Raw genomic sequence first — 21,031 nt, forward strand, 5'->3', positions numbered from 1 at the left:
CCTATCAAGGCGATGCTTGTTCTGTGAACAAAATTGATACATTTTGCTTATTCTGTTAGTGTTTAAGCTCCAACAGGAACAAAAGAATGATTTTAGGGTGACTGTTAAATTTTATTCAAAACATGTTAGCTGACTTAAAGCTAAACAATATTTCATGGAAGCTAATTCATCCACGACTGTTTTTTGAAGTGAATGAAAACGTTAGCATCATTAATTAGCTGTTAGCTCCAACAGCAGGAACCTATGTCAAAGTTTATAACTTATGACCCAATTTGCTCCACCACGCAACTCAATTTGTGATGATCAAAAATCTTTCGATGAATGTTTCAGGATCTCGTGCCACCAAACAGAAGAAAAACAAGAATCCACAGCAGTCTTCAGACAAGTCTATGCATCGCAGTGCTTAATTGTATAATTTCAATCTGTAAAGTCGCGGTTAGGCTGTCACCAGCATTGCCAGGTGGAGTCGGAAGTGAGAGAGATGTGAGCATTGGACTCCACTCATCAAAATGCAAATATCTATCTCCCTACTGGGGTATTATTAGTGCATCTTGGAGGGGGAATCTCAAGTGTCTAAAATGAAAGACGATGAATGCTCAGGTCTTTTTCTTTTTACTCCGGCAATGTGAGACAGCTCTGAAATTAAAAGCTTGTGGATATAAATAAATAAGTATGAAAATAAATAAATAAATTAGTAAAGTAAATTAGTAAATTAGTAAATTAGTTTTTATACTCTAGCCATGGTCAGTTCCGTTCTAGTTTTGTCTTAGTCTTTTATATTCTGGCTGGTGTGTCCACTTTAACATGTACTAGTTTTTGGGGTCATTTCTTTCCGTTTGCATGTCATGATGTTTAGTTGTTTTTTCTGTTTTCTTTCATCTCTGTCTCATTGCACTTGTCTCTGCATTTTGTTATTTCTGTTTTTTCTTCATCAGAATTACCTTTTGGTTTTTGCTGTTCAGTATTTTTGCACTAAGTCACGCCCACCTGAACTTTCCTGTTTCTTCTGTTTGCCACGCCCTCTTCCTGGTTCTTCCAACAACAGCTGTTCTCACTTTCCTCATTTCCACTTTGGTTATTTAAACTCTCTGTCTTCACTCAAGCCCCGCCAGTTCGTTGATTTTCACAGTCCTCGTACCAGCCTTTTCATAGCTCTGCCTTGTTTTGCCGTGTACTCACCCAGCTCTGTTTTGTGACCTCGTCTTGCTGCTGCTCACGTACTTTGTCTGCTTGTGTTAAAGACCTGAGCCTGCCTTTTTGACGACGCCCTGGCCTGCCGACTATCTGTACCTCTGCATCTATGACTGCCTAACTGTGTACTGAATCCAAGCTCATTTTTTGACCGATAAAGCCTTTCAATTTCAATTCCATTGTCTGTGAGTTTTTGCATTTGGGTCCCACAACCTTTGGTGCCACATCACCCCGAGTTCCTGACAGAACAAACTGGCCATAAACGGGACTCAGCAAGCTCACTCCCAGTCATGTCTGACAACTCTGTCTCTGCCAATGACCCGGACATGGCCCTCATCAAGGACATTTTTTCTGAGGTAAATTTTTTCTTTAACTGTTTTCACTCCTGTTACACCCCGAAGAAAAAAATTTGACTTTTTGGACAAAGCTTGGAAACTGGTGGAGGAGAACTCCTGGCTGTACGATCTTTTTCCAGAATTAGAAGATCTGGACAACTTGTTTGCGGCAGGAAGCCTCCCAGCCTGGATTTACCAGCCAGAAACGCACTTGCCGCCCACACACCAGCTCCTTGACAGTGAGTGGACCGACCTGGATGATGACTACACATCAGAGACAGAAGGGTCATATCTACAGGACACAGCCACCATAGTTGATGGGCCCCCGCCCGGTCTGCCAATTCAAACTGGCCAGAACATGGAGCCTGCAAGTTCCACTCCTGCCTTGGACTCTGTTGCTGCTCTCCCAGATTTAGAGGTGATAAAGAGGATTTTTTCTGACCTCTCTTTTTTTTTTTTTGTCTGCTTTCGAGACTGTTATGCTCCAGAAGAGAAGTGTGATTATTTAGACCAAGCCTGGAACCTGGTGAATCTACATCCTTGGCTGTTTGACTATTTTCCGGAGCTTCTACGCCTTGACGATGTTTTTTGTGAACAAAAGCGGCCCAATTGGATGAAACACCCAGAGGCCTACCTACTGTCAGAAGACGACGAATCTGACTGGATTGATGGTGATAAGGAAGAGGAGTCTGAGTCAGAGCAGTTAGCACTACAGGACACGGCCACTGTGTTCTTTAAGATTCAGGACTTATTTTATGAATTTCTGGACAGCACAGGTCGGCAGGAATGACAACGGATTTTTTCGGCATTAGACCGCATCCTACAGGATAAGCCGATAAGCCGGGAATCATGTCATCTTATCCAGAACTCGCCAACATCAAGTCTCTGTTTATGCAAGGTCGGATCCCCACCTACATTAACGACCCAATGACGTTTCTGTTTTAAGCCGACATTCTAGAGTCCTGCTCGGACATGCCCCAATCTATCACGCTGTCCAACGCTGCAGTCACGCTGCCTCCGTCTGACGCACCGGTCCGCTACCAGCAATCAGCATCGACACCAGTCACGACCCTTCCTTCACCGACTCTGTGTGACCAAGAGACTGCCACACCCTCATCCATCCCACCTCCTCAGCTACCCACACCTGCGCCTCGGCGCTTAACGCTGAAGCCGGCTGAGAAGTGCCAGCCAAGAGGTTCGGTCCCGCAGCTGAGTGTGGCATCACCACAAGTCACGCCTTTGTCAGATCCCTGTTCTGATGCTACGAAAGTTCTGAAATGACTCAACACGCATGCCACCGGATCCTGTGGAACCTTGCATACCCCGCGTCCTGTCTGCCAAGTGCACGCCGCAGGAGGAAGCAGGCCCACTCACGTTCCCTGTGCTGCCAGCAGGGGAAGGAACGTCTGTGGTTGTCTCTTTGACGGGAGCAGAAGCGCTCTCGTCTCCAACTTTGCTTGCAGAGTCACCAGGAGAAGTCATGCAACCTGACTGCCTCACAAAGTCCACTGATCCTGAACCAACAGAAACATTGAAGCCGTTACAACTCACTGAAGCACGCCCGTGTCAGCAGTCATCCACAGCGTGCAATTCCTTCCAGTCTTCAGCAGCGCTCATGCCCGCCAACCTAATTCCTCCATGCCCGCCTCCTGAGCTCGCTGTCATCCACTCTTCTCCGAGTACACCACTGCTCCCAGCACCGCGCATGCAACAGGAGCCTTCCACGGCGAGCACGACATCCCAGAACCCAGCAGCATGTGTTTCTGCTGTGCGCCCACTTTCAGACTCATCAGAGCATCTCCTGTCCCACGAAGCTGTGACTGAACTACAGGACAAGGTCACACCACTCGAGCCTTCAGCCTGTCACACCCCGCATGAGACGTCACTTATGTATTCATATCCAAAGTCTTCGGCGACGTTTCTGCGTCTACCCACAGCGTGCACGACTATTGAAGGCACAGACATATCCATGACCTCCACACTACATCTGAACCAATCATCAACGCCACCCTCAAGGGTGCTCTTGGGGATTACGATCTACAGAACTGTGAGTTTTTTATTTTCTTTTTTGAACATGCTTTTTTGGTGGTTTTTCTGCAGTTTTCGTTTTGTGGCAGTTTTGCATAGAACCTTTTTCCACAATGTATTGCTCTTGTATTGTTACGGTGCTAAGCTAATAGCAACCATGTCTTTTGGTATGTGTTTAAGAGAGATCCTGTTGGTCTGGTCCTTTCATTGTATGCTTTTTTGTTGGGAACTGGTTGGTGCTCCATATTTGGGCTCAATCAAGATACCCCCTGGTCCATTCTGGAGTGGTTGGTTCCTGTTCGCCTCCCTAATCTTTTGTGTCAGTTTTTTTACTTTTTGCACGCTTCAGCTAAGCAGTTTTTTGCTTCCTCAAACTCTTTTGATAACATCATGTATGTCAGTGGCTCCCATAGCTTTTTATCTCGGTGGTTTATTCACTATTATGCTGTATCTAATTCATTTGCTGGGTTTGTTAATCCTCTTACTGTGGCATTTTGTTTATGTTCAGTGTCAGTATTATCAGGCGTAGGCCCCCAGATTTGGCTGTTTGTCTGTCAATCTCTGTTTTTTGGACTTCCTTGCATGGTAATATGGGGTTTGGGCATTAATTCGCAGCCTTCCCTATTCTGGGGGCCCGGTACTATGTTTGGTCTCTGGTTCCTTGGTTCTGGGGTAATGTTAGCCTTTCCCTCCTGCCCTTTTGCTCGCCACGGTTTGGGTCATGCACCTGACCCAGGTCCACTTGCTACCTCTGTCACGAGGCCCTGTCTCCCTTCTGGCTGTTCTCCTGAGCCTCCTGCTTATCGTCATGGGCTTCGCCGTCGTCCCCCGGACTCCATGCTTGTTTGTTTGCCTGACTGCCTGTTTGTTCCTTGTTTTTTGCTTTGTCACCCTCCTGCAAGGCTTTTTGTCCCTCCATGGTGTTTTGGCCACCCTTTTTGTAGGCGGTTCCCTCAGGTTCTTGCCCATTCACTCTGTTGTCTTTTTTTTTGGGGGGGGGGGGGGTGACCCCGCCCCCTGTGATAAACTCATCGCCCCCTTAATATTTTTTTTTCTGGCGCTGGGCCTGCATGAAGTGCATTCATTCGGGGATAAAATATATATATATATATATATATATATATATATATATATATATATATATACTCTGAGTATGTTACAGCAAGTGCATAAATGGGTAAAGCGGTAGATTGACTGACCTGGGTGGGACGAATAAAGCCCAAACAGGGTTACTGTACAAAACTAACTGTTATGATTTGATGCCAAGACAAAGTCAAATACCCAATAGCAAAACCCCAATAGCAGGCACCCATGACACAGAGGGATGTGGTACAAAAATCCAAGGTTCTTTTATAATCCAGGTGAGATGACAAAAACCAAACGAGTAGGTGCAGGGAGGTGGATACAAAATGAGTCCATCACAAACCACAGGGCGGAGAACAAATGGGAGGTGCAAACAAGAAAAACTACTGATGGCTGAAAACACAAAGTGACAATGACAAGGAGTACTTACAAAGAACAGCGCACGTAGGTGAGAACTCGAGAACAGATCACAACATCACAAGAAACAATGTTATTCCACTGGCAAATAATAGACAAATTTGTGTGACTTAAAAGCAAAAAGAACTAATGAGCAACAGGTGCAAAAAATCAAGGTCGACAGGAAACAAGATAGACACGTGAAATTCAAAGGAGCACAAGGTGACATGAAAACACCCAGAACAAAAATATAACAACAACCGTGGAACACGATAAATAATATACAACTCAAACACTGATCAAATGACAAACCAAGATACAAATGCAAACAATGAATATAGAACTCAGTAATGCGCAAGGTGACAAGTCATGGAGAACTATATGCAGACACTGATGAATAAAAACCACAAAGACGGAGAGCTTAGGACGGGGAGAATATAAAGACAAAGCAAAAACACAAAGAAGTGATGGACTTTGAACATAAGGACGCACGGACAGCGGACTGATCACGAGGATGACAGACAGTGCAGGACACATATGGGACCCACATGAATAACAGACAACAGAAGAACACACACACACACAAGATTCAGACACGAACCACGGAAGAACACAACACACATAAATGGCACAAAGAAAAATACATGCACAGACATCACAGACAGGACACACCCATAACAGTAATAGTGTAATGTTGGCTTGAGTGTCTCATTAAAGCACATTTCTGTGGACAAAGTAGTAGTTTTCTTGATGGGTGGCTTAGGTGGCATGGTGGGAATTCAAAATTATGACGGGTTATTGTGCCACTAATTGTTGAGTGTTAGCTTTGCTAATTATGATACCTGCTAACATGCTAGTATAATAAATTAAATAAGATGAAAATGGAAATCAGCAGAAATACTGGAGCACAGACTTCTTATATATACTATGACACAAATTAATCACACAACATGTTGTATTATTACAGATATTTGTACCAAAATCCTCAGAAAGGTGGCTAGCATTAGCCCACTGGCATCGTGTCATGATGCTGGCAAGTTAAAAATGATATAGTTTTCAAGACAGCTAAACAATTCAATCCATCATAAATCCCTGCTTTTACAAGGCAACTGTTCTCGCTCAGGTCATCAGTCTGAAATTTAAAACTATCCTGTATAAGCTAACCACTCAAAAACTGCTTCTCACAGAATGTGTTTGAGGTTCATTTACATATATCATTAAGAAGTAAAAACAGAATAGTACTGTATGGTACGCTTGACCATTCATTTACTCTCAGTGCCTTTATGCAAGTAGCCTTTGAAATAAGGATTTACACCCTAATGGTTCATTTAAAAATTCCTTCTTTTATTGAGCAGTCTCCATTATCATTCCTCAAAAAAATTTGCTGCCTTTTCAAGTCGGGTTAATCTTATGAAGTGTCTTTGACTGCCTTAATGGAACAATTTTCAAGAACCAGGAGCATCAATTTAAGACCTGGCCTTCCTCGTCTTTGAGCCTGGATGAAAACTGAAAGATGGAAACCTTTCGGATTCCAAAGAGCTTTCTTCCCTAGCTCCTCTGTCTTATTCTTTGACCAATTTGCTGTTATGTCTCTTGACCATAACTAAGGTTTCCTCACTTAACTTTTAAATGACAGCAGGGAACATCAGCCCTGAATTCTCACCAAGAATATCTTCATTTAGAGATCCATTCCTCAGCAAACAGACATTCAGCCATCATTTTCTTCTCATAGCCTGAATGTGCTTTTTAGTAGAGCCCGACCAATGTGGATGTTTTGGGGACTGATACAACGTTCGGGAGTAAAACGTTTATAATACAGATATATCTGCAGATATATACATAAAATGAATCTATATTGACCCTTTGGGGACAGAGGGCATTTTTTGGACAGTTCACTCGCCTGGCATAAATGTTTTGTTATTGCTGTTAACATCACCCTGCATCCCACAATCAAGTTTTATGTCTTTTTTTTCAGAACAACCTGTGCTTTCAGAATATATATGCTTTTTTTGTGTTTTATAAGTGTAATAAAGGTTTACAATCAAAAATAAGAAAGAAAAAAGTAAAGCGGAAATTATTTTCCATACACATTTATTCAAAACACACAGCAAACTACGAGGGTAGGCTGAAAAGTTCTAAGGCTCACTATGATACAGTCATAGTGAGCCTTAGAACTTTTCAGCCTACCCTTGTATAATACACAACTGTTTTGACACTTTATAAAGGTAATTTGAGGTCTTGTGTGAAAGACTGTACAACAAAAAGGTTCAAACAATAAACAAAAATGTCCATTTTGAACAATATATACAAGTACAAAATGGTCTATGCGTTTTTTTTTTTTTTTGTCTTCATCTGACAGGAATTTCTGTCTGCTATTACACAAAGGTTACAACACAAACCTCTACTTCTACTGTGTTTTGGAGTGCTCCTAAAGCAGCTTTCATTCACACTTTGGCCCACTTTGGCTCCTTACAGTCTGAGGAGCGGCCCTCCCCCTCGCTCCATTGATATGGTAAACAGTGCTTTACGCTGAAAAAGCAACAGAGTTATCCAGTAATATTCACATGCAAACTAGTGGAGCAATCCTGATAGTTACACACTCTTTGTTTGAGCATGTGAGATTGTAATCAGAGGCTCTCCATCTGCTCCGTCTGCTTTCACTGATCGCTGTGCGTAATGGAGCAGGGCGCACTGGATGTAGTCATTGGAGCACCCAGGGTGCTATTCAAATGGGCCAACTAGTAACATATCACTACTGAAAATGATCTTTGGCTTTTCACGTGAGGTAAATCTGCCCTACGATTGAATTTTTGAAAACCATGTGACGGTGAACCAATTCCGGTTGGACACACATTGTGCATGACACAGCTTCTATGAGGAGTACAAAGATGGACTCGAAAGTCTGCGGGGGTTAACTTTTCAGCAAAAAAAAGAAAGTTTCTATCTCATATCTTTAAAAAGTTATTTATAATTTAGTAAAGATTGGTATTAGCCGTCGTATACCATGGCGTCAGCCCCAGAGGGTTAAAATAGCCAAGTGGCCTCTGTGTGTGTGTATGTGCGTGCATGCATGGGTATGGCTTGGGTATGAACTGGCATTTTCCATTTGGTGTGCTTATGTATTTTGGGTCAAGGATGAATGTTGCAAAAACAGAAAGTTGATAGTACTAATATTCTTAGAGAAATGATAGATATTAGCTAACAACAGTGAACAATGGACGTTGCGCTGCAATGCACCATGGGTGTTCGGGGTTCTGTGGTTTTAAATGTTGTTATTATGGTTTATGTTATTTTATCAGTGTTGTTAGTGTTATTTAGTTTTTGTAGTTCAATTGGCTTAGTCGGTTTAATTAAGTGTCATGTTGCCATTACCAGGAGTGAGTTAAGTGTGATGTTGCTGTTACCATGAGTGAGAAGAGTAGTGCGTTTGATGTCTTCCGCCACTGTCTGTGTTTGTGGGTGTGTAAAAATAAAAGCACCTACTTGCGGCAGAATGCAGAAAAGACCAAAAGCTGTGCATGCGTGCGTGCGTATCACTTTGATCACGGACAAACTGGGTGGAGCTGACATTTGCCGTTTGGTATGCTTTTGTGTTTCATGCCAAGGATGAACGCTGTCTAAACAGAGCATTCATAGGACTAATATTTTTGGAGAAACTACAGATATTAGTGAACAAAACTGAAATCAGAATGTTGATAATTATATTCTGGACTCACACACCATTCCAGTAGGGTTTAGTAAATCATGCATATGTGAAAAGTGTGGTTGCATGATTTACTTTAGTAAGTTCAATGTAAATACATAATATAATTTTAAATACATTAAAAATATATAGCTGACACAAGAAAATGAAAACACTTGTTTCCATTGTGGTCCATTTAAAAATCAAATGACAAAATAGAAGTAATAAGAAAATAATAATAAAACATAATTATAATAATTATGATAATAATAACAATAGTGTGTATATGATAACAAGAACCTTAACAATTAAATCCATTAAGGTTCTAAAACATTCTGGACTCACATGCCATTTCAAATCATTATAGAAACTTTGCATAATTTAATATCATCCTTGAATACTGTCAGCTCCCTATTTTATAAACACTACCCGTTCTAGAGCCCGTGGATCCCCATAAGCAATGCACTAGTTATGTTATAAAACCCTTATAACAAAGAAATGTAATCTAGGCTTGATGTTTATCTGTTTAAACATGAACTAAATGGGACTGTTCCACAGAATGCCGTTCCTTCCCATTTAATCCTTCGTAGCAAATTGGGGCATGTTTTGAAGCATCATTGTAACTTCGTGATCCATATTTGTTAATTTTGAGCGAACTTGGTATATGTAGTAGTTACAGCCATCATCCGCACCAGATTTGAAATCAGGGTCAAATTTTTGAATTGTTAAAAAATTTCATAAATTGAGATAAATTTCGCTAATATATCAAATTTTTGAATTGTTCAAAAATTTCAGCCTGATTCACAATGTCGCCGTGAGAGCACGGTATCTTCCGAGCATTCCTTGTCATAACAGCTTCAGTCATGTTCAAATGTCTTTAACCCTCTGGGGCCGACGCGGTCATATACGATGGCTAAGACCAAGCTTTACTAGATTATAAATAACTTTTGAATGATATGAGATAGAAACTTACTTTTTTTGCTGAAAAGTTAACTCCATGGACTTTCGAGCCAGCCATTGGCCATCTTTGTACTCCTCATAGAAGCTGTGTGATGACGTGTGCAATGTGAGTGTCCAATCGGAATTGGTTCACCGTCATAGGGCAGATTTACCTCATGTGAAAAGCCATAGATCATTTTCAGGAGTGATGTGTTACTAGTTGGCCCGTTTGAATAGCCCCCTGGGTGCTCCAATGAGTACATACTCAGTGTGCCCTGCGCCATTACGCACAGTGATCAGTGAAGCACACGGAGCAGATGGAGAGCCTCTGATGACAATCTCACATGCTCAAACAAAGAGTGTGTAACTATGAGGATTGCTCCACTAGTTTGCATGTGAATGTTACTGGATAACTCTGTTGCTTTCTCTGCGTAATGCACTGTTTACCATATCAATGGACAACAAAACGCATAGACTATTTTGTATATATTGTTCAAAATGTGCATTTGTGTTTATTGTTTAAACCTTTTTGTTGGACAGTCTTTCACACAAGACCTCAAATAACCTTTATAAAGTGTCAAAACAGTTGTTTATTATAGTTTGCTGTGTGTTTTGAATAAATGTGTGTGGAAAATTATTTTTTGCTTTATTTCTTCCTTGCCTATTTTTGATTGTAAATCTTTATTACACTTATAAAACACAACAAAAACATATACATTCTGAAAGCACAGGTTGTCCTGAAAAAAAGAGACATAAAACTTTATTGTGGGATGCAGGGAGAGCTGTTAACAGCAATAATAAAACATTTATGCCAGGCGAGTGAACTGTCCAAAAAATGCCCTCGGACCCCAGAGGGTTAAGTAATGTGTCCAACAATGCTGATCATGCTCCATCAGGGTAAAAATTTGAAGTAGAAGCACTTTTTGTTGTGGTTCTAGCCGAAGGCACAGCCAGGCACAGCTCCATACTTTATTTTTGGGGTGGGTTGCCACACCTGCACTTTATAAGCCCAGCCTGGTAGGAGGTAAGCTGGAGTAAGCCATTTCATACGATTTTTGCACTGCTTTTGGATTGTATACAATTGTAATTGAATGGTGCCCTGTGAAATAGGAGGTGTTATTATAGATTTTATATATATATTAAACCAACATATGTCATGCTGCCGTCACAGTGCCGTCACTTGGATTGTCAGTTGCTGTGTCACATCACTCAGCATTTGTGTAAAAGTGACTTCTCGTCCGTTGTTTAAATTTTTTGAAACAACACAATGTCCACATATATCCTTTGGTACGTCATGCGTCTTTACATATCATATAAATAATCACGGTGGGCCGCCATGGCCATAAATGCCAGGGCCTAGTCCACCCCTGGTGATGGGGTGCCAGCAATGCTTGACAGCATTGTTGGACACACTACTTAACCCTCTGGGGTCCGAGGGCATTTTTTGGACAGTTCACTTGCCTGGCACAAATGCTTTATTATTGCTGTTAACAGCTCTCCCTGCATCCCACAATCAAGTTTTATGTCTCTTTTTTTCAGGACAAACTGTGCTTCATAATATATATGCGTTTGTTGTGTTTTATAAGTGTAATAAAGGTTTACAATCAAAAATAAGGAAGGAAAAAGTAAAGCGGAAAATAATTTTCCACACACATTTATTCAAAACACACAGCAAACTGTTTTGACAGTTTATAAAGGTAATTTGAGGTCTTGTGTGAAAGACTGTACAACAAAAAGGTTCAAACAATAAACACAAATGCACATTTTGAACAATATATACAAAATGGTCTATGCATTTTTTTTGTCTTCATGGTAAAAGCAACAGAGTTATCCAGTAACATTCACATGCAAACTAGTGGAGCAATCCTGATAGTTACACACTCTTTGTTTGAGCATGTGAGATTGTAATCAGAGGCTCTCCATCTGCTCCGTCTGCTTTCATTGATTGCTGTGTGTAATGGCGCAGGGCGTATTTGGAGCCCAATAGTATGTACTCATTGGAGCACCCAGGGGGCTATTCAAACGGGCCAACTAGTAACATATCACTCCTGAAAATGGTCTTTGGCTTTTCACATGAGGTGAATCTGCCCTACGATTGGATTTTGGAAAACTATGTGACGGTGAACCAATTCCGATTGGACACTCACATTGCGCACATCATCACACAGCTTCTATGAGTAGTACAAAGATGGCTGATGGCTGGCTCGAAAGTCCGTGGCGTTAACGTTTCAGCAAAAAATAAAAGTAAGTTTCTATCTCATATCATTCAAAAGTTATTTATAATTTAGTAAAGCTTGGTCTTACCCGTCGTATACGATGGCGTTGGCCCTAGAGGGTTAATGACACCATTCCCAACAGCAAGTATTTTTCTGGATTGTTTGTTTGATAAAATAAATGTTTTCATATCTGCAAAAATTTTACTGATATTGATATGATCACGAAAGGCTCATACTGGCAAAAATTATCGGTCCAAGGATATATCGATTGGGCTCGAGGTAAATAAAACTGCTTGAAAAATTGATTGCACAGGCACCCTGTTCCATTTTTCTGCCTTCAATATTTTCCAATGTGCTGGCAGTATTTGGACTACAAACTGTTGGATCAAAGAGGTGCAAAGAGGAGGGATTCTGGCATATTGACAGGTCAGATGGCACTGTCTCTTCTCCTACAGGAGGGTCATTAGTGGAAGAAACATATGCCATTCAGCAAGCAAGGTCTGCTGGCCAATTAGTGGAAGCAGTCATCTGAAGCCAAGCATAGAAAGTGGGAAAGCACATGCATACACATTTTCTGCATTTTCACATTGTGTACCTGCATGTTTGAGCTTCTACAGGTGCATGTTTCTGGAAAGAGCAAGGAAGATTTCTCCATCGCTTTCCCCTCACACATGAATCCCACCACATAAGCATGAAATGCGAGAACACACAGAGCCGTGACTGTTTAATAAATCTTTAAAACTCCTGTCAAGTCGCACCAATATTCCCCTTACAAAGAAAGTGTGTCACCTCTTTGTGAAGCAGAAAATACCAGAAGAAAATATCTTTTTTGGAACTGTTTATCTACTTCAATTCGCCCACACAATACTGGCAATGTTCATATCCTTCATATGTGCTGATATCCAGGAGTCTGCAATATTTGGCTTTTTTATTTGCTGTCAGAGGACCTGGTTTAGACAGACACACGGCAATATCGAGCAAAACCAGTGCTTTGGACTGCATCGTTCCCGAGCAAACCTGTGTGCATGAGAGCAGTATTAGATAAACAGAATCCTTCAGCAATAGGTGCACATTGTTTTGTTTTTTTCAAACTTGAAAATAACAGGTCAATAGTACAACAACATGTAAAGATATTCAATCCTGCCAATCCTGCAATGCAAGTAGTGTGATGCAAAACTACATGTAGCATTTTAACTCTCAGTATAGTAGTGTATGTATCATTCATCTCGCGGAAGTAACCCTATGTCTGCTGAAACCTGGTCATCCACTTGATCTCAGATTTCAAAGCTTTAATTCAGATTCGCCAAATCAATAACAGCTGTAATCTCTAATAGAAAGCAACTTTTAGTCATCAACTCATGACCATAGGAAACATGCAGGTTATGTAAAAATGTCATGTCTAACTTGCCTGTCTGCTGCTTGCAGTTGCAGACCTGAACACTACCTCCTCCACCCCTTCATCAGCAGTCAGTCCCTATCTGATAGCTGGGGTAGATTTGGTTATTGCACTTAGTTTTGAAAACTATATACCCCTACAATGCTGTGACTGGGACCTCCCCCAGAGACTTCTCAAACATTCTGTACAATACCACTCACTCTCTCACTCACTCACCTTAAACTGCTTACTCCAATTCTGCTTGGGACTCCGGCAGGGGCGCATCTCTTCCTCTCTCCTCTATCTCTGCTCCTACCTTCAAAGTCCCTACTTCACCGGACTGTGAATTCTTCAAACTACATTGGATTAACCATGGAATTGATCAGCTGGTGTCTGAACGCTATTGACACCATTTTTTCAACAAGGAAATCAGGGCCAGGGGACCCTGTGTGCCCAGATGGAATCTACCCTGCGGGCTATGTCCTTAATGTCTGAGAGAAATGGCATGTCACATGCTTGGTACCATTCTCTGTGGAGGATGTCAAAGATCTATTTATATTTGGTTTTGTTGTAGGAGGGCTGGTACTTATTGGTTTATGTGCTGTCCTGACCTGCCGGAGAATTTGGCAAGATGGCTGCCACCAGAACCACGACCCCTCACCTGTCCATCATGATTAATGTGTTGGGCAAGGCGATACATTCTTAGACTGCGTTAGCCCTTGAACACAGACGCAAATTGGATAACATCTCGGAGCAAATGCATGCCTTGAAAAGGAAGATGTGTAGTCAGGGAATACTCATAAATTGGATCTGGTTGTTCGTGTGAGCTGCAAATGTGTTTTCACTGCTCAGCCATAAACATGGCAGGCTTATCAGCCTCTGAAGAACAAAACACCCCATTGTTTTCCTCCAGAAGAATTTCTACGGCCTCAGTGAACCATTCGGCTGCCTTCTTTCTTATCTTCTACACCTCCAGCACACACGGACAGAAACTGACATAAACGTAACTCATTTGCCACTCACACATGGACAGAGACTGATACGCGTGCGCCCACCCCCCTACCCCCTCCTTGTGTTCCTTCCCCCTCCAGGGTACAGCGCAGCGTTAGCTGCTGCAGCTCCCCGTTGCCCCCCAAGCTGGCAGCTGCGCGACCACATGTTGCTGTGGCTCCCCCCACACTCACATTGCCTCAATTCGAATAACAGACTGTTTCAAAGTTTAGTGCACATAAGCAGTGTCAAATGTGTATGTGTTGTCTTTAATTCTAATGTGTGCCATTAATACAGTAAACAAGTAATAATTGTGGATTAATTGCTGTGTCTTGTCTGTGGTAATTGGACTGTAGATGTAATTTCATTGTTGTTGCACTCGTGTAATGACAATGACAATAATTATCTATCTATCTATCAATTAAGTGTTGCGGGGGGCTGGAGCCTATCCCAGCAGTAATAGGGTGTGAGGCAGGGTACATCCTGGACAGGATACCAGTCTGTCACTAACAATATGGATTAAAATCTTTAACTTTGTCATGTCCCGGCTGTTTCCAGGCTTCAGCCCATATGTCCCTTCTTCATTTAGTTCTGTTCCTTTGGCATTGTTTTGTTAATTACCTTTTTCTTCATGTGGGTTTTTTTTTTCCATGTTCTGATTTTTGCTTTGTCACTTTCTTCCTTTGTTACTTTTCACCTCAGTTATGTTTTAGTCTTGTTTTGTTATTGCCTCTTTCTTCACGTTTATTCAATGTTCTCATATTGCTTTGTCACTTTCTTTCTTTGTTACTTTACAGCTATGTTTTAGTTCCATTCTAGTTTATCCACAGTCTGTTTTTATGTTTCAGCATTTAGTGTTTGTTTGCTTATGTTACTGTTCTCTCTTCTGTTAAGTATTTGGGTATTTCTGGTTTTGGTTTTCAGTTTTGTTTTCTTGTAGTTCTTCTGTCTGTTCTAAGTAGGTTTATTGTATTATTTCCCATGATTCACTTATCATGTTCTTGTATGCTTTTCAGTTTTGTTCAAGTTAGGGTGGTGTTCATTGTACTATCTCTTATTGTCATGTTTGTATCTGATCACCTTTCTCTTGCTCCTGCTTGTCAGTCTCTCATTGTTTCCACAGTCTTTTCCGGATCACTGCACTCTCTGTTCCGCACCTGCACTTTGTCCTCTCAGTCAGCCACGCCCCTTCATCTGTCATTCTCTTGCCCATTTGTCACCGCCCTTCTGCATCATTGGCCTCTTAGCTGTCACCTGACCACGCCCCCCTTTCCAGGCCTTTCCTCCTCCACTTGCACCTCATTTCCTGATTAACACCTGTCCCTATTTAACCTGCGTCTGTTCACTTCTTCCCCACTCGTTCGTTGATTCCCTCACGTACCAGCCTCTTGTTTCGCTCTTGTTTTGCCAAGCCTTGTTTTTGAACTCTGTTTTGTGTTCTGGATCCTGTTTTTTGCCTCTGCTCTGACATACCTGTTTGCTCCTGTTTTGACCTTGCTTGTTCTTTGGACCACGTCTTCAGTTTAATCCTTGTCAAGTATTTTTGCTCCGTGGACTGCCTTGCTGTTAACGATCCCAAGCCTGAATAAACCACCCTTTAAGTATATTTCCTTTTGTCGAGCCTGCATTTGTGTCCTGCCCTCGTCCAGTCCTGACAAACTTTTTCTTGGTAGAAATGCCTGGAAAGATATTATAGAGTCAGGAAGTCTTTTTGTTTTAATGTTTACACAAGAATGAAGGTCCAATTCTTTTGGGAGCTGTCTTGCGGTACTTAAATATATTTTCCTGCAAAGGTCAATATTATTGTCAGCTGTTGTCGAGAACACAATAAAATAAAATTGTGTGTATGGAAATGTGCTGCCCAAATTGCTACTTTCATTTTACAGAATTGTAGTCTATTTGTTGACATCAATCAGGTTTAAGCAGCAGTCAGGGAAGAGCATTGCAGAGGACTGATGATGGCCCATTTGTATGTCACTTCAGACGGAGGAGTCCCATCTCTTTTTAATGCTTCAGAGAGGCAGCACTTGAGGGACGGACAATAAGCAGAAGGATTATATTAAACAAGGGGCTGGGGGACTAAGTCAGCATTTTTCCTCATCATTGTGATCCATTTGTAATTTTGCTGATGGCTCACTTTTATCTGCAGAAGAAATGTGTGAGAAAATTCAGCTCAAGCATAGAGGGTCCACTGACGCTGGCACAAAGCTGAATAATCCGGATTTGGAAGATGATGTACAGCATCTGTAGTTGTTTGATGCTTGTTCGTTAAGTGTTTTTGAACAGCATCGAAAATGACCTAAATCGCCAAATGCTTTGTGATCTTGCTATTCGGTGCAAAAAGTAAGAAATGAGATTGGCTTAACAAAAAGGCAGTCACATCGAAAAACTTAATGAAATGGTATGAGAGCACAGGGGCCTGATGGACGATAATGAGCTGAGTCAAATCACCTATTTTTAAACTCAAGCTTGCTTTGTAGACTTGTACGTTGAGCTTGTCTGATCACTATGAATCACACTCCCACAATGTGTTGAAGAGAGTTTGGCCTTTAAATCAGACTTGCTCACCCTTCCCACAGACAGGTGATGTGGCAAAGCAGCACCCGCCCACGGAATGCAAAAGGAACAAAAGCAGGTTATTTCTAAAATACCTAATAATGGGTATTGTCAAGATGAAGCATTTCAGTGTGTATGGGGCAATTTGGCTACAAATTATAAAATAAAATATAAAGCAAATATGATCTTTCTGAACAGGTGGACAATATGGCCCATTCAACCAGCTATATTAAGAAAAACATTTGTAAAATCAAAGGTAAAGACCACTATAGGTGTTGAATTGAAATGAAACAAGTCTGAGTGCAAGCTCACAAAATGAACTGTTTCTTTTATTGCGGTGAGTGATCTCAAAAAGAATTGGACAGGAAACAGACTTCAAAGTTTAGATGTTTTATTGAAAAAGTTCAAACCCTGATACAGAGAGTCATCTAACAGCACTGGGGTCTCTGAACCAGATCACATGCAAACACCTAGAACAAAGAGCCAGATTTCCTTTCTATGCTAACTTTTATGTCTATTCCTAAATTGGCCCCATTTGGGTGATCCTTACCCTGTCGTTAATCATTGTCTATGTGATTGGCTGCAAAGTGAGGTGAAGTAGGTGGGTGTTAGCGGGTGTCTGCTCATGTTGCGTTCAAGGCCGGTATACAAAGATCTTAGTGTTTGTGTATGTCTGCAATATAGTGTAGTGTCATGCAATAAATCAGTGTTCCATTATGCTGTCCAAATAGATGCGAATACTTTGTTTTATCAATTAGACAGCTATAAAAAGATCAGATACCAAATACAAGGACATTGTGTATGTCAGTCATTTTGAAAAGCAATTAGGTAGAGATCAGATAGTTACAAGAACATTTTGGATGTGCATCAGCCATTTTGTGTGATGCATCATAGAACACTCTTACAGAACAGCCCACCCCCATTCTGACACATTATGAGAAGTTGTTTGCATGTTGAATCAGAAATGGTTGTGAAAATATGGAAAATGCAAAATAATTAAATAAATAAATAAAAGGTAAAAACATGAGCTTTACATTTACTTTGACTTCCATTTCATTGTAGACAGTCTAAATATATGGATTTAGGAATTTAATTATCACTATTTCAGGCAGGGGAGGTTGCCAACCAGTTAACTGCGCTTGTATCCAGAGCATTAGGTTCCCAGGTTCAACACCATCCCTGTCCATTTGTCATTTAATTTGGAGATGCATCAGGAAGCTGTCTGTTGTAAAACCTGTGCCAAATCAACATGCAGATCCACCTTGGATCAGCTGTGGTGACCCAAAGTCAAACAAGGGAAAGGACTACTTATCACTTTTACAGCCAGCTTTCTCAAAACAAGTCAGGGGATGGATATATGAACATTTTCAAGTCACCGAATACATCTTTACATCTATCATTAAGAAATACATGTATGGTAAACCTGTGTCAAGTAGAAAGTTCTCAAAACTGAGGGACCATGAATCATGAGGGAAGCCATAAAGACAAGTCTGAAGGAAAAATAGGCTCCTGTGGTTGTGCTTAGAGAAAATGAGCTGACTGCAATTGGTACAGAGGAGGATTTTATTAAAAAGTATTTGGAATTTCAGTTACAATTTGCTGAAATGGCACATGGGACAGTTGAGCCAAAAAACAAACAAAAAAAAGTCCAGGAAATCACAGTTGCAAAATTCACCGAAATTTTCAGGGAACACACGTCAGATATGAAATGGAACAATTCTGACCTATATCAGGAAAATCAGCAAATAGAGTGTGCTGGAGAATATCTAAAATACGACATTTTACAATTTACAAACAGCTGCAGAGTGATAAACAAAGCACACTACCCAACAAGGGGTCACCATAGGGAGCCAGAGCAAGAGAGAGAAAGAGAGAGAGAGAGAGAGAAATCAGAATACAGAAGGTCAACAGAGGGAGCTGGAGACAGATAAAGCACACAAAGACAGATGATAGCAATACAGGAAAATATTCTGACCATAACAAAGTTCAAAGTGCCCAAACTCTGAGCATGTAATTGACCAATACGATGTATAAAAAAACCAAACAGTAGTTTAGGAGTTGTGCTAACAAGGTCACTATCATATGATGCATTTATGACATAATGCATCAATTAAAGACAAAAGCCCAGTTATCTTGCGCTGAATATATCAGACTAGAATTATTTTCCTTCACACAAATCTTCAAATGGTGTGCTACCACTGTGTGATGTTTCATAGCAGTTGGCCAAACACTTTCAGAGTAATGTTTTTGTAAGACTCATGGACAGATGGACAGAAAGGGTGATTCCTATATACTCCCCAATTTTTGTTTACTGACAGTGTAAAAATTACATTTCTTAACATTTCTCTGGAAACAGTAAGAAGACCAAATTTTCTGTATTATTATTAGTAATATGATGATGATATCATTGAATAATAACAATAGCAACAATAACACAATAATAATAATAATAATAATAATAATTATGTACAGATAAGTAATTAGGGAATAACCGTATTCGCAAATATCCGTTTACTTTTTAAGGTCCATTTCAGACCGTGTAACTAGAATGAAGGTCAAGGCGCGGAGTAATCCACCAAATGTGAAAATCCATCAAATGTGAAATGGTAAGTTTCCATTTCACCTAACCTGCATGTCTTTAACCTGCATACTTAAGGAATAACCCTATTGTGTCTGATGATTTGCAGATGTTCATGCTGTTATACGGTCGCAAATAACCGTTTTAAAACTCCTTCAATTTGCGACCGTATAACCAGCATGAACGTCCGCAAATCAGACACAAGGGGGTTATTCCCATTCTAGTTTAATTCCATCGTTTGTATGTTTTATTTTTCTGTAGGTAATTTGGTTGGCGAGGCTTACCGTCGAGCTGAGGCAGGGTCGCTCCAACAGCGGTCAGTGCGCGGAGTAATCCATCAAATGTGAAAATCCATCAAATGTGAAACAGTAATTCTGTATCAGAATCCACACTGATACTTTTGTATGATAGATTAAATTCACCCATTTCAGCGGCAGCGGTGTCGGTACGTGACTTTCTCTCACTCTGAGCTAACAGCACTAACAGCTAACAGCGCTAACAGCTCGCAGCGTGCAGCCGGTGTTCTGTCAAATTGTGCGTCTCGCCGCATAAATCGACAGTTCCGCGTCCCAACAATATTGCGCATGTGCAGTTGTGCGGAGGGCTTGCCTGTTGGCAGGAATCACATCTCATCACAACAACGGTCAGGACACGGAGTAATATATCCAAATGTGCCACGGTCAAATACAGCATTTTGCCATTGTTACCCCAATATTATAAGGTTAACCAATCAGATTTGTGGAAAAAAAAGTCATTGGATTAGAATATGCATTATCAGGTGTAATAATAATAATAATAATAATAATATAATACACTCCAACAATGCATAACAATCCCAAATGAAAGAGCTGATAATATATAAAAAAAAAATGGTCAGATTTATACTTCAGAAAATATGATTATAAGAAATCAAGGTTGAATCTTTTGAAAAGTGAAAAACTACTTTTGAAAAAAAAAAAAGAACAGATACAAACCACATGATTGTTTGGTTCTATTATTTAAAGCCAGTGATTATTCACTCTTTATTGTAGAAGAGTCTGACATCTAGCATAAAACAAAGCAAAGGTATAAACCATAAAAGAGGTTACTTTTGGGTGCACTTTGCTTTAGCCTGGGTGCCAATGACCTCAGAGGAGCCAAGGACTCATGGCCCAACATCCTGAGAAAGATGGATTCTACTGCCCGCTGCCGTCCCCGGATTATCTCTCTGGCGCAGGAGCCAGAAGAAAAGGAGCAACCGAACATCTCTGGGAGGTGAAAAATGAGGAATCGAGATACTATTTCTCCTTTAATTCACAAGGGGTGGCCTGGCTCTCCCCGCGATAAGACACAGATGATCAACATCCTTTGAGTTGGGGGTGACTTGGCCTCCTGGTGGCTCCACTCCCTCCTTCCTTGCTGATGGTTTGCTTGCTCCAACAGGTACAATGCAGGTGAAAAAAAGGGATAAAAGGAGGAGCAGACAAAGAAGAATCATCTGGAAGCTGGAGGCACATAGTGACAATATACTGCAGAGCTCAGATCTGGATTTATGATCATAGGCAGTGAGAGTGCTCCACTGGGCCTGGGGGGCTGCTGAGATACTTTTATCCCTTTTTTTCCCCTCATTTCTTGTCTTGTTTCCACATTGTATTGTACGCTGCATTTTCTCCAAGGACAAAC

The 21,031-nt window shown here is 41.0% G+C and overlaps 1 protein-coding gene across 1 annotated transcript in view; it reads left to right on the plus strand.

Moving 5' to 3' along the window:
• The first annotated feature begins 2,105 nt into the window (after nucleotides 1-2,105).
• The window catches only part of LOC117505315, a 40,026-nt gene continuing 21,100 nt past the window's right edge, over nucleotides 2,106-21,031 (plus strand). The window contains exon 1 of the mRNA XM_034164952.1: nucleotides 2,106-3,573. Coding sequence (XP_034020843.1) covers nucleotides 2,818-3,573 — 756 coding nt within the window. The 5' untranslated portion in view covers nucleotides 2,106-2,817. The remainder of the gene's footprint in view (nucleotides 3,574-21,031) is intronic.

Source organism: Thalassophryne amazonica, chromosome 23, assembly GCF_902500255.1.
Source record: "Thalassophryne amazonica chromosome 23, fThaAma1.1, whole genome shotgun sequence".
NCBI lineage: Eukaryota > Metazoa > Chordata > Actinopteri > Batrachoidiformes > Batrachoididae > Thalassophryne > Thalassophryne amazonica.